We start from the raw sequence: 15,090 nt of genomic DNA, 5'->3' as shown, positions 1-15,090 counted from the left end.
AGGCGAACTTGAGTCTGGAAGGGCTGAAGAGTTCCCTGGATGGTAGCAGGAGAGAAAGTGGAGAGACACTTTCCTGATTTCATACAATTGCAGGGGAATGTATCTGGGGTGGGGGGGGGTTGGACAGGATGGATGGGAAGCAATGAGTGAATCAAGGAGTTGAGGAAGGAATGGTCTGTGGAAAGTAAAAAAGGGTGCGGATGGGAAGATGTGACTGGTGGTGGGATCCAGTTGAAGGCAGTGGAAATGTCAAAAAATAATGCGCTGGATGCAGAGACTGATGGAATAAAAGGCGAGGACCAGGTGAACTCTATCTTTGTTCCATCTGAGGGGGAGATGGGACGAGAGCACTTCTATGGGACGGAGGAGACACAGGTGATGGCTCCATCTTCAATATCTGGGGAGAAACCACATTTACTGCAGAAAGAGGATATCTCAGCAGGAGATGGAGAAATTGAGAGTAAGTGATGGTGTCCTTGCAAGAGGCAAAGTGAGAGGATGTATAGTCACAGCAGCTGTGGGAGTCAGTTAGTTTGTATTAGACGTCTCAATTTCTCCAACTCCACGGCATCTCCCAAGGTAAGGCATTCTATATCTGAGATGCCCTCTTTCTTCAGTGAATGTGGCTTCCCCTCTGCCGTTGCGGGAAGAGCCCTTAACTTTCAAGAACCAAAGCAAATTGAATAGAAACTGAATAGAAACCAAGAGAGAAAGGGCGATCCAAGGATATTTGAAAAACGTAGCAAGTAGTTAGGAACTGAAATTGATCATCGGGGCAGAGTGGAGGGGAAAGGGCCTGTCCCACGAGCATGCGACTCCATGCGGCAAGCACGACCTAAAGGGCCTGTCCAACGAGCATGCGACTGCGGGGGCCGCGCGGAGGTAGAGTGAGTGACATGAAGTTCGAGCGAAGTCCGCGGGAAGTTCGCGCGTGACGTACGGCGTCGGGGCGGCTGCGGGCCAGCAGGCCGTTGCCGCGCGGAATTTTTGAACACGGTCAGTATTTCGGAGCCCCGCGCGATGTCGGGACCAGCTCCGCACAACTCCATACGGCTCCGGCGATCGAAGTGGGGTCTGCCCCGCGAGGCCATACGGCTCAAGCGACCACGTTAGGTAGCGCTTGCCGCATGGAGTTGCATGCTCGTTTGACAGGCCCAAAGGTCGCGCTTGCCGCATGGAGTCGCATGCTCGTGGGACAGGCCCTGAAGGGGGATGGGATGCAAGGGGACATCAGATGCACAAAAGGAAAAATTGGACAACACTAGCAAGAGGCCAGTGAAGTAGGATTACTAAATTGTGTAAATTACTACCTGTGCAATAACCTGTGATTTTACAAACATAAATACTGTAAAATATGTGCTCCCGATTAAGAGATGTTACATTAAATGGATGCGCAATAGACTATGCTAAAGTTCAAAGATATTTTCAAAAAGGATACAACTGCTGATGGTCTGTATATATCGTGTTCAATATAAGCAAGGTTTTTGGAAATAAGTTGTGTTTTAACCTTCATTCCTAGAAGAATTATTTGCATGCGTGGCTTCAGGTATAAAATACTACAATAAGCCTGAAAATAAAATGCAACGATGGATAAAAACAATTTGAACTATCATCTCAGATTTATGCTTTAAAAAAAATTAGGTACTATTAGGTAAGTGAATTCAGAGTCTTAGATCCAGCAATGGAGAAAACCTCAGTTTAGTTTATTGTCACGAGTACCGAGCGAGGTACAGTGAAAAGCTTTTGTTGCGTGCTAACCAGTCAGCAGAAAGACAATATATGATTCCAATTGATCCATTTCTCATAGATACATAATGAGTAAATAACGTTTGTTCAGTGCAAGGTAATGCCAGCAAAGTCCGATCAAGTCACCAGAGAGGTAGAAAGGTGATAAAGTCAGGATACATGTAACTTTGTCAGGAACTTTCAGATTGTGGTGTTCCCGTATCAGCCGCACCCGAGGCTGAACAGCCTGCCTTCGTAAAATCAGACAATACTTCAAAATTGCAAAGCATGAAAATTCCAAACTGTGCATTAGAAGTGAAGCAGAAGCATGACGATACTGCACCATTTTAACCACTTATGATGTGCAAGTGTGCAAGGGAAATTAACTTACCCGTAATGAATAATCGCTTTCCGGCGTAAACTGATCCACCCGATCCTGCCTTTTGTATTTTTTCTTCTCCGTGCTGTCATTCAAAATTTCTTCAGGGATTCGGATATCATACTTGTCACTATCAAAATCAAACTCTGGCTTTCCATCCTTGGTTCTAGAATTAACATTAACACCATGAAACCTTGAATACACAAACTTCAGTTTAAGCATTTTAAAGATAGATGCTGCCAGCAGGACAGGCAGCTTCTCCGGAGAGAAGGAATGGGTGATGTTTCGGGTCGAGATGAAGGGTCTCGGCCTGAAACGGCACCTATTCCATCTCTCCAGAGATGCTGCCGGTCCCGCCGAGTTACTCCAGCATTTTCAGTTTAAGCGAGCATCTGCAGTTCCTTCCTAAGCATTTTAAAGGCCAGGTAAACCAGGCGTCTATCACACACTGTGAATGGTGTATCACAGTAATTTCTTAACTAATCCATGGGATAACTCTTCAAATTTAGATTGCAATCCAAGGCATTTTCTGAATAAGATTTTTGCAAGGTTACATGGGCAGGGAATGATTTTGTAATTTCTGAATTTGGGTGCCAAAGTCAATGTTAGACAATCCCCCACTTAAGCAAAACATTGAATTCTACAACCGAGTGTCTTACAACGGCAAGCGAGAGGTGTTCAATCCTATCTTTGCTCTCATCTCCTTACCTGCAAAAATGTGTCGCATGCATTTAAAATCATTCTTACCCTCTCATGTTCCAAATGATAATCCTTGTTCCTTTTCTTCCAGAGATAGCATCCAGTTCAGCATGAAGCTCCTTTTCAGTTTTGAATAAAGAATGGGTCAAAATTGCGTTCAAGCTTAATTGCATGTCTTCATTTAAAAGCTTTTGTGAGAACTGCGTTAAGGAATAAAACCAAATTCAAAAAAACATATTTTACGTGATTTTTTTTTAAATTCACGTGATTTTGTTACTTCACCTAGGATCAGATCCACTGCCCAACATTTCACACAACTTTGAATATTAAAGAAAGGAATATGAAATAATAGATGAAAATTGACAGCCTGACCCAAGACAAATCCCAATCCCTATTCCATGCCTTGAGCTGCTTTCTTGTAAGAAGATTTGACAATATTTCTCAAATTGAAAATGCTTCCTATGCAAATGAAAATGAACCCCACCGAGAACAAAGTAGAAAATAACATCTCTCTTCAGCCCCATTTCACCTGGGAAGAAAGCAATGATCCAATCATCCAAATGAATATAAATATGTAACATGGGCAAACTGTTGAAGTGTAAATATTAAGAGAAATGTTCCAATACAATAATTTTTTATCACATATGCAACTTGTAAAATTATAAATCCAAAAAATAAAATCTTTTAGCTTTTGATCACTTTTATTACAAAATTTCTACTTCGATCATGCAATACGATTGAAGTGGTGACTTGTGATGGAGGTGCAGAAATATAGAAAATAGGTGCAGGAGGAGGCCATTCGGCCCTTCAAGCCAGCCCCGCCATTCATTGTGATAATGGCTGATTGTCCCGAATCAATAACCCGTGCCTACCTTCTCCCAATATCCCCCGATTCCACCAGCCCCTAGAGCTCCATCTAACTCGGAGATCAATCATTGTGCATGAAACCATAATAACAAGGACTCACATCTCTAGGATGAGGGAAAAGAGAAAACTGCAGGATTGAACTAAATAATAACGTCACTGATTGTCTGATGTGCAAAAAATGTTATGGTCGACAGAATGAGAATTCATATGCAGCATATGAATTTGGGTGTCATGAAGGTGTCAGGGGTTATGGGAAGAAGGCAGGAGATTGGGTTTGAGAGGGAGAGATAGATCAGACATGTTTGAATGGCGGAGTATACTTGATGGGTCGAATGCTCCTCCTGTCACTTATGAACATGCAGCACATTGTTCCCCAATCGTAAAATATCAGAGATGTCAAACATGCACTAACAGTCGCTCCACATTTCCTAGCGACTAGTTCAGCACAGAAACAGCCCCACTCGCCCACTCCACTGTAGGTGGGTACGAAGACAATCAGAAAACAAATGCATGGAAAATACAATACCATAAACATTGAATCATCTTTGAAATGAAGATAGCAGTTAAACAAAAGGATATTATGGCTGTAGGAAATGATCGGTACAATCACATTTTCTGCTTTCACTGCTTTAAGGTAGGTCTGGGACAAGAAGCCTACACTACAGGTTGCTCCATCTTTTGTGAAAACTACTGCATCTTTTCCCAGCCGCATTGATCCAGATTTGAAACCATTGCCATAAAGTCCAACTGGAGCATGCCCCTTTACCGTAACTTTGTCACTGAATCCAAAGCTGGAAAGAAAAAAATGTGCTTTAAAATCAAAATATTTAAAAGGATTCATGTTTAAAATATGCATTTACTTTTAATAATAAGATTGGATAATCCCAAAACAATATAAAATGCAAACAAATCATTAAGTATTGCAGCAGAGGGTTGCAATATTGATATCCTTAATGAAACAGAAATTGATGGTCAAAGAAGATATCAGCTGGTAAATTGGGTAATGCAGGTTTGGCAGATGGAAATAAATCTTGACATGTGTGAGATAATCTACTATGAGGCAACAAATAAGGGTAGGACATACACTGTGAATGGCAGAGCCCTGAAGAGTATTGAAGAACAAAGGGAATTTGTTGTACAAGTCCAAAGAAGCTGGAAGATGGCAGAAAAAAAAGAACCACATGCTGATTTACCAAAAAGACATAAAATGCTGGAGTAACTTAGTGGGTCAAGCTGCATCTCTGCAGAACGTGGATAATAATAATAAACGTTATTTCAGACTCAATGTCCAGACAAGGGACAACATTACATAAAAACACATTGCATATAAAATCATAAAATAAATCTTAGTATATCACTTATTAAAGCATCATAAATTATATATTTAAAAAAACACATGAATTAAAATCCAGAATAAAAAAGAATGATCAATGTCCTACAACGAAACAACGATACCAGTGTCTCCACAACTGGGATAGATGATGTTTTGGGTCAGGATCCTCTTCCAGAGTCTGAACTACTATCTACCTCATTGGTGACCCTCCGACTATCCTTAATCGGACTTTGCTGGCTTTACCTTGCACTAAACGTTATTCCCTTATCACTACACTGTAAATGGCTCAGTTGTAATAATGTATTCTTTCCGCTGACTAGATAGCACACAACAACTTTTCACTGTACCTCGGTACACGTGCCAATAAACTAAATTGAACTGAAAAAAAAGGGGGCCCGACCCAACATGTTCTCCAGACATGCCCCCGACTCCCCCGAGTTACTCCAGCACTTTGTGTCTGTAGACGGTAGCACAGGTTAATAGGTGGCGAAGAAGGCATATAGATGCAAAACTTTATTAGCTGAGGCTTTCTCTTTGAGCAAAATGAAATTGGTACAACCTCAAAGCATTCGATAGGCCACAGGAGGAATATTGTGAGGAATCCTAGTCGTCACACCACAGGAAGAGAAGGATTGCACCAGGGAAAGTGCAGAAGAGAATCACCGGAATGGAATCCATTAGTCATGTGGATAAACTGGGTTTATTTTCCTTTGAGCTTGGAGTGGGATATAGAGGCAGGGCTGCCAACTCCAATGCATTGAGCGTGAGAATCACGCATTTTGCCAAATTCTCACGCTGATCACAAATTTCTCACGCTCTGTCGTGAGAAATTCTGTGATCACCGAAAATTTCAAAACTAATATCAACTGAATGGGCCACGGGAGTTGTAATCAGAAGCAGTGGCGGGGACAGGTGCGGACGGGGAGCGGGGATGGCGAGCGTTTACTGGGCTGGCGAGTTGCTCACTACAACTCCGGCCATGGAGCAGCCTCAGTGCAAGAGTCCCGGGCTATCAGAGGCGTCGGAAGCATTGCGCCGCTGCCGTGAGAGTCCCTGTGCCCTTTGTGTGGAAAAGGTTTCCCCTTAAAAAGTTCTCTTAAAAATAATTCATACAAAAAACATTGAAATCATACTTCTACAATGCACTAAAACATGATTTTAATACACCAAATTTCAAAAGGTCCCTACCCTGGGAGGAGGGACACCCCACGTCCATACCCTCTCCCCACTCGGTTGCTCCACTCCCTCTCCAGTACTCCCAAAGCCAGTGATCAATGATCGCTCAGCCTCCCCACTTTCAAAAACGCTCCGCGGTCCCTGGTTCAGACGGAGAACACTGCCAGATGTGAGCGGGGAACTGAGGCCAGTTGTCCATGATGTCTGGATCCCAATGCTCAGCGCTTCATGTTTCGGATTTGGCTAATGTTATTGATTTGTAATTAGCCCGATTTGTAATTAGTTGACAAAACCTTAATTTATTAATCTGGAATATCCAGGGGGATCGGAAGGTGTCAGGCTGTCTGTCACAACATACATCTCCGATAACCCAATATTTCCTTCAGTTAAATATTGGGAAGGTAGCACTATTGTCAGTTACATAGAAACATTGAAAATAGGTGCAGGAGGAGGCCATTCGGCCCTTCGAGCCAGCACCGCCATTCATTGTGATCATGGCTGATCGTCCCCATATCAATAACCCGTGCCTGCCTTCTTCCCATATCCCTTGACTCCACTAGCCCCTAGAGCTCTATCCAACTCTCTCTTAAATCCATCCAGTGATTTGGCCTCCACTGCCCTGTGGCAGGGAATTCCATAAATTCACAACTCTCAGCGTGAAAATGTTTTTTCTCACCTCAGTCTTAAATGATCTCCCTTTTATTCTAAGACTGTGGCCCCTGGTTCTGGACTCGCCCGACATTGGGAACATTTTTCCTGCATCTAACTTGTCCAGTCCTTTTATAATTTATATGTTTCTATAAGATTACCCCCTCATCCTTCTAAACTCCAGTGAATACAAGCCTAGTCTTTTCAATCTTTCTTCACATGATAGTCCCGCCATCCCAGAGATCAATCTCGTGAACCTACGCTGCACTGCCTCTGCCTACGCTGCCACTCAACTATTATGTGTGTTTACCTCACTGACTATTTCTAACCCCCCCCCCCCCCAACCTAAATTCCTTTGACAGGTTGAATAGAAATGTCCCCAATCTCATTGTTTTATTAATTGAACACGTAGATGAACATCCTCAAGGAGTGTAATCATAGAAAATAGGTGCAGGAGTAGGCCATTCGGCCCTTCGAGCCTGCACCGCCATTCAATATGATCATGGCTGATCATCCAACTCAGTATCCTGTACCTGCCTTCTCTCCATACCCCCTGATCCCTTTAGCCACAAGGGCCACATCTAACTCCCTCTTAAATATAGCCAATGAACTGGCCTCAACTACCTTCTGTGGCAGAGAATTCCAGAGATTCACCACTCTCTGTGTGAAAAATGTTTTTCTCATCTCGGTCCTAAAAGATTTCCCCCTTATCCTTAAACTGTGACATCTTGTTCTGGACTTCCCCAACATCGGGAACAATCTTCCTGCATCTAGCCTGTCCAACCCCTTAAGAATTTTGCGAGTTTCTATAAGATCCCCCCTCAATCTTCTAAATTATAGCGGAAATTCTAATCAGATGGAAACGGATTCAGATGCGATATTTAAGAGCTTGTTCAAAGAAGGGGAATATTTTAAATGAGTGACAGAGATACTTGCAGGGGAATGTGTGAGGAGGTTATTATTTGTTTTTAGTTTTAGCTTGAACCAGGACATCTGAAGAGTCAAAGTTTAATATAGTAATTGTGCTGATACTGACTCCAACCAACCACGTAATAAATATCATCCATTCCGGAGGTTTTATTTTTCTAATGCCATTTAAACTTCACTTGGATTTCAATCACTTCAATGTAAAAGTAATTGGGAATGGGGAGGTTTGGAACAAAAATTTGTCCTCGGTACATATTAACTGTAATGTAATGATGTATGCATGTTGGTAGGTGCAATCAAAACAAAGATCTTTTTATCATTGGTACACAAAAATGCTGGAGAAACTCAGCGGGTGCAGCAGCATCTATGGAGCGAAGGAAATAGGCGACGTTTCGGGCCGAAACCCTTCTTCAGACTGATCTGTGCACACAATCAGTGCACCCTTCTTCAGACTGATCTGTGACTGACACAACTTTTTATCATTGTTGTGTAATGAATACCACAGAAAATATTACGTACTCTCAAGATCACATTTAATAGAATAATATTACTTAAATTTATAGTTATTGGATTTCCCAGCTGAGAGGAAGCTGAGAGGAAGAGAGCAAAATACTGAAAATATTGGGGGTGAAAATGACTTCAGGACAGTTTGTTACGGGGGGGGGGGGTAGGGGCAGGTGTAAGGCTGGACTCGGGGTCAGGAATGAGAGAAGGTATGAAACTGGAGTCAGGGTCAGGAGTAGTACCTGGTGTGCAGTGAGACCCAGGTTGGTCAACATGGGCCGTGTTTGATTATAATCTGATTTCCATACATGAATATACTAAGATCAGTCATGTGCTGCACGTGTTGATCAGAGCCTGGGCTCTACTGTGGAATGTAATTTAGTCTAACCTTATTCATAGCTAATCCACTTTAAAGCATATGTATTGCATTCAAGTGTAAGTTAAAAGACTCGCTACAGTATGCATCATATTGCACAATTTCAAGCTAAAAAATGCAAAAGCCCCGTACAAATGGGAGGAGACCCCCCACCTCCCCCTCCCCAGTCGCTACGCTCCCTCGGGCTTGGTCTCTCGCAATTTCTCACTCCCAACTCTCACCCATTGTTGGCAGCCCCGTAACATGGAGGGTTTTTTTCTGTGCTAGTCTGTGTATGTCTCCTTATCAGTACTGGTTTCCCTAACTGGCCCCTCATATCTACTAGTCCTTTTCCACTAGAGAAAGCCTGCTCGAGAGAAGAAATACAAAGCTACAAAAAAAAAGTAAGTATCCCAGTAAGCAATGCAATAGCAATTAGCTCTTTCATTACAGAAAGTGGTTAAATAAGGCAGCAAATGATAGAATAGCAATTAACCCTTACAGATGAATAACAGACGTGAGGGAGAACTCTTTCACCCAGAGGGTAGTTGAAGTCTACCTGTATTGTCTGAGATGGTAGGGGAAGCAAGTACTCTCACATATTTAAGAAACATCCAGACAACCATTTGCATCACCTAGGCATGGTAGGCAGTGAACTGAGTGCTGATGAATTGAATTAGTATCAGGTCAATATAAACATTATGGGCCCAAGGCCTCTTCTCTGCTGTGTGACTCCATGACAAAATTAATTGTAAATGATAATAGTAAAGTAAAATGTTGCAGTATCACATGAATTTCACAGGCCATTTCATAATTCAGTGCCAGAGATTGAAGGACAACATAGGACTGCCTTTACATTGCATCACAAATGTGCAGTTTCACACTGTACACAGGTCTGATAGCAATTCTCTCAAAAGCAACAGTGATATTGCTGGAGGTTTTCTAGTTTTCTAAAGTAAAAAGCCACACAAACCATTCCAATATCCCAGCAACACCATCACAAAGACCTAGCAGCAAGCAATAATGCTCAATTTATAACCAACAGACAACTTACCTTAACATTTTGTGCAACTTGTCATGATTCATTCCCTGGCCATTGTCAAGGAATATCAGGCAAATATGTCCTTTTATTGTGGTCTTATCAATCCACAATTGTTTTGCGTTTACATCAGGATCATATGCATTATCTAAAAAGCAAAACGAGAGCAACACGAATAGAAATATAGTAATATAAATCCATTTTGCAGGTCATTTTATTACAAGTTCTAATTGTTCCAAGAAACCATTCACTTTGCACAAAGATTTAGAAACATTTTGTTAACAACCTCACATGTGAAAAATGGATGAAAGTTCAACGGTGAGACTATGTGCTGTCTAACCGATACGATAATGTATTGTACCAAAGCGCTTAAAAAACAAGAAATAACATTTCCATGAGAATCAAGGATTATTAGAAATAGAATCACAGGTTACGCGCACACCTTCAATGTGTTGGGAACCAATGAAAATGAAATGACAATAGACAATAGGTGCAGGATTAGGCCATTTGGCCCTTCGAGCCAGCACCGACCGCCATTCAATGTGATCATGACTCGACAGAGCATTTCCATCAATCACATCCCCCCTCTTTAGAATATAGCTAACGGCTCATTCTGTCACAAGCCCAAGCCTCAATTCTTTTACCACATACTCAGGACTAATTCACAGCAGCCAATTAAACCTACCAGCAGATTGTCAGGATGTGGGTGAGAACCAAGTCATCATGGGGATTCTATGTAAACTCCATATAGACAGCACCTGAGATCAGAGTATAGCACAGGTCCCTGGAGTTAAGAGGCATATCCCCGGAGATAGGAAGTATGCCTGCCTGTCTGCAAGCAACCAAATATATGTTACTGTCTCACACGAAGCAAGATAATTCTATGTTGCTGGTTTCCTTGAACTGTAATATCCATGTTCATCTTTAACCACATCTTTAATTTCTACCATTTTCTGGCATTTTGTTGAACAATGTTTAAAGGTCCAGGTAGGTACATCAATTGCACACATTAATCCTCTCTTAGTTTAGTTTAGAGATACAGTGCAGAAACAGGCCCTTTGACCCACCGAGTCCATGACGACTAGCAATCCCCACACACCAATATTATCCTATACACACTAGGGACAATTTACAATTTTACCAAATCCAATTAAACCTACAAACCTGTACATCTTTGAAGTGTGAGAGGAAACCGGAGATCGTGGAGAAAACCCACGCAGGTCATGGTTTATTAACAAAAAATGAAATTTAGTTAATAAACCAATGATCCAACATAATTAAAACTTGAGGGAAAAATCTATGTGGAGAGAAGCGCAATCAAAAGCAAGTTTCAACAATATTATGGACTGGTCCTCCACATTGTGTCCTGGCCAAATCATCGTTCAACAAGTATAATATTTTGAAAAAATTCTGGTCCTTAACATGTTGCTGTACATGGGAGAATTGGCTGCCACATTTACTGCATTACAATGGCGACTACATCTCAAAAAGCTTTTCAAAAGGTACAAATGTGAGGGACAGCCCAGAGAAACAGGGCATTACAGGTATGCTACAATGCATGTTTTCATAACACATGCAGAGAAGATTTACGAGGATGTTGCCAGGACTCGAGGGCCTGAGCTATAGGGAGAGGTTGAGCAATTTAGGTTTCTAATCCTTGGAACGCAGGAAGATGAGGAGTGATCTTATAGAGGTGTTCAGATCATGAGAGGAATAAATCGGTTAAATGCACAACGTCTCTCGCCCAGAGTAGGGGAATCAAGAACCAGAGGACTTAAGTTTACGGTGAAGGGGAAAAGATTTAATAGAAATCTGAGGGGTGACTTTTTCACACAAAGGGTGGTGTGGATATAGGTTTCACGATCAGTTTATTGTCACCGCCATCCTAAGACAAAAGCAACAAGACACACAACCACATAAATGTTAACATAAACATCCACCACATTCCTCAGATAGAAGGCAATAAAGTTCAATCTTCTTTCTATGTTCTCCTACGGTCAGGGTAGTCAAACCATCCGCAGTCGGGCGATCAAAGTCCCTGCAGCCGACGATCGAAGCCCCTGAGACCAGAGACTGCGGGCTTCACGATGTTAAAGTACACAGGCCCCGTGGCTGGAGCTTCGATCCCCGGCAAAGTGATCTCAAGCTATGCGATGTTAGAGTCCCCCAGACTCCCGTGGCTTGGAGCGCCGGGTCGGTCTCCAGGAAAGGCCACCAACTCCATGATGTTAGGCCGCCGTGGGTACGGAGATACTATACGGAAAAAATTTGCATCTCTGTCGAGGTAACAAGCTGCCAGATGAGGTAGTTAAGGCAGATACTATCACAACGTTTAGGAAACATTTAGACAGGTACGTGAATAGGGCAGGTTTGGAGGGATACGGGCCAAACAAGGATAGGTGGGATTAGTGTAGATGGTACATGTTGGCCGGTGTGGGCAACTTGAGCTGAAGGCCCAGTTTCCACGCCATAAGACTCTATGACTAATTGGATAACAGGACTGAGGAATTAAGGGAAATTACATTTGTATCACGTGGGCCGAATTAGTTGGAGCACTAAATTAGGAACTGAAGAACCACTTAAAAGATATTTTAGAAATTGGCAAGCCGAAAAATATAACCATCTAGGTTTAAAAATGTCTAGGAGAAAAAAGTACTGTTTCTATAGATACCCTTATCTCTGAAGAACACTGCACTATTATCGTCTATTACTGTGCTGGTGGTCATTACAATTGACAACAATCGCCTGCATTGACATTTGCAAAGTAGCATTTGCAATGTATTGATAGCTTTAAATATCTATTAAAAATACCTTTAATTTTAACAATCGCAGGAAAAACGTTTTTTATTGCAAGTCTGAAACTCTCTGGTCACTAACCCCCTTTTCCCCCCATTGAATGTGTCTGAAGGGTCTCGATCTGAAACATCACCAATTCCTTTTCTCCAGAGATGCTGCCTGACCTACTGAGTTACTCCAGCCTCTTGTGTCTATCTGCAATTTTCTATAATCCGAGTTATTTAGGAATGCATCAGGTTGCAGCAGAAGTACCTGTACACGAGACTATATACATCTCAGTACTTACTCAGGCAACATACAAAAATTGCTTCAGTTTGTGACGTTGCTACCAAGAACATTGGGCACTAAATAAACTTTCCAGTTTACTTAACATGAGCTTTGAGCATGTAAAGATACTCAAAATGTCAATTGCTCAATACAAATGAACACCGTAAAACCATTTCCACTCATAATGTGAGATTAATACTAATGGAAGGTCCTGTAACTATACACTATTATTTAACTGACAACATTCCAACCCAGGGAACATCCTGGTGAATATCCTCTGCAATCTCTCCCATGCATTCTTCTAATAGGCAACCAGAACTGCGCACAGTATTTCAGCTATGGCCTAACCTTTTTTTCCCCTAAAATATAAATGTACCATAACATTCATGCAATTATCTTCAGTAATCGAACAAATAAAGGCTAGCATCATCACCATCTTATCTACTTGCGCTAACACCTTCAAGGATCAACAGTCCTGCACCGCAAATCCCTTTCCTCAAAACTCTCTTGAACTCTACCATTCATTTTGCATATCCTAACAAGTCCTTCCCAAGGAGGAGGGGTTGGAGGAGGAGGAGGAGGAGGAGGAGGGGGGGGGGGGAGGAGGGAGGGGGGGGGGGAGGAGGGAGGGGGGGGAGGAAGGGAGGAGGGAGAGGGGGGGAGGAGGGAGAGGGAGAGAGGGGGGGAGGAAGGGGGGGGAGGGAGGGGGGGGAGGAAGAGGGGGGGGGAGGAAGAGGGGGGAGGAAGAGGAGGGGGGGGGAGGAGGAGGAGGGGGGGGGAGGAGGAGGGGGGAAGGAGGAGGAGGGGGGGAGGAGGAGGAGGAGGGGAGGAGGAGGAGGAGGGGAGGAGGAGGAGAGGGGGAAGGAGGAGGAGGGAGGGGGAAGGAGGGAGGGGGGGGGGGGGAGGGGGGGAGGGGGGAGGGGGAGGGGGGGGGGGGGGAGGTGGGGGGGGGGGGGAGGGTGGAGGAGGAGGGGGGGAAGGAGGAGGGGGGGGGGGGGAGGGAGGAGGAGGGAGGGGGGAGGAGGAGGAGGGAGGGAAGGAGGAGGAGGGGGGAGGAGGAGGGGGGAGGAGGAGGGGGGGGGGGGGTGGGAGAGCTCCGCTCTATGATCTTTTACGCTCTGATCTTTTAGCGGAGCTATAAGATCTTTGATATAAACTACATTTGAAGCAACAGCCCACAGTCTGGGGACTGACACTCACTCACCTATCAGCTCTGCCACGGCACTGAAGGGCCAAGTATGACTGGTGGAGTTGGTATGGAGGAAGTTGGGGCTCAACTGTTTGAATAAACACAAGAGAGGAGATAGTTAGGTGGGGGGGGGGCAATAGGAGAAGGCGGTGGAAGCGGTGTGGGGCTGAGTCGAGGCCACTCACTGCGCTGAGGGGGATCCCATGGCCCGGTAATACAGTCGCTCGCAAACCCGCAGCCATCTTGTCCTTGTCATCTCTTCGCCCGCCCATGGGTACGGGACGGAGATAGAAGAGTCGTTACCGCTCGCGGGAACGCCGTCTCCGACTAACGGACTGTCTCCCTGTCTTGACCTTCGCACCCCAGAGCCCGCTCTTTCGCCCTCCGTCCCGCCCACAGACTTCCCCTTGACGACGGCAATATCCGCCCGGCAGCAGCCGCTGTTCAGCAATGATCGTATAGCTATAGAATCCGCTTTAGGATCTTATTTACTCCACCCCACCCTTACGCCTGTCTGGCACTGGAGGATCTTTGCTGTTCAGCAAAGATCTTTGAAAGATACTTTAGCGGAGCGCTCTGCCATAGGATCTTTAGTGTGGGCGGGGCTGCGCGAGGGCGGGGCTGCGCGCGGGCGGGGCTATGTGAGGGCGGGGCTGCGCGAGGGCGGGGCTGCGCGCGGGCGGGGCTATGTGAGGGCGGGGCTGTATGTGGGCTGCGCGCGGGCGGGGTTGCGTTCGGGCGGGGCTGAGTGAGGGCGGGGCTGAGTGAGGGCGGGGCTGAGTGAGGGCGGGGCTGTATGTGGGCTGCGTGCGGGCGGAGTGGGTGGGGCTGTGAGGGTGGAGATTTTTTTAGATGATCATAATTGAATGGCAGTGCTGGCTTGAATGACCTACTCCTGCTATTTTTCAATGTTTTCTATGGAGGACTGTGAGGGTGGAGTGCGGCTGTGAGGGTGGAGTGGGTCTGTGAGGGTGGAGTGTGTCTATGAGGGTGGAGTGGGGCTGTGTGAGGGTGGGGTGGGGTGAGGCTGTGTGAGCGTGGGGCTGTATGAGGGTGGGCCGGGGTGGAGTGGGGCTGTGTGAGGGTGGGCTGGGGTGGAGTGGGGCTGTGTGAGGGTGAAGCTGGGTGGGGTGGGACTGTGAGGGTGGAGTGGTGTGAGGGTGGGGCAGGGTGTAGCGGGGCTTTG

At 44.7% G+C, this 15,090-nt stretch overlaps 1 protein-coding gene across 1 annotated transcript in view; it reads right to left on the bottom strand.

The window, feature by feature from the left end:
- morc3 (MORC family CW-type zinc finger 3) overlaps positions 1 to 14,452 on the bottom strand; it is a 109,707-nt gene extending 95,255 nt beyond the window's left edge. Inside the window, exons 1-7 of the mRNA XM_033033492.1 lie at positions 14,090 to 14,452; positions 13,920 to 13,992; positions 9,668 to 9,800; positions 4,250 to 4,461; positions 2,852 to 2,996; positions 2,117 to 2,270; positions 1,439 to 1,567 (exon numbers count right to left, since the gene is read on the bottom strand). Of these exons, the coding sequence (XP_032889383.1) occupies positions 1,439 to 1,567; positions 2,117 to 2,270; positions 2,852 to 2,996; positions 4,250 to 4,461; positions 9,668 to 9,800; positions 13,920 to 13,992; positions 14,090 to 14,176 (933 nt within the window). The 5' untranslated portion in view covers positions 14,177 to 14,452. The remainder of the gene's footprint in view (positions 1 to 1,438; positions 1,568 to 2,116; positions 2,271 to 2,851; positions 2,997 to 4,249; positions 4,462 to 9,667; positions 9,801 to 13,919; positions 13,993 to 14,089) is intronic.
- Positions 14,453 to 15,090: the final 638 nt, after the last annotated feature.

This window comes from Amblyraja radiata, chromosome 14, assembly GCF_010909765.2.
Source record: "Amblyraja radiata isolate CabotCenter1 chromosome 14, sAmbRad1.1.pri, whole genome shotgun sequence".
NCBI lineage: Eukaryota > Metazoa > Chordata > Chondrichthyes > Rajiformes > Rajidae > Amblyraja > Amblyraja radiata.
This window is presented reverse-complemented; position numbering and strand designations above follow the sequence as displayed.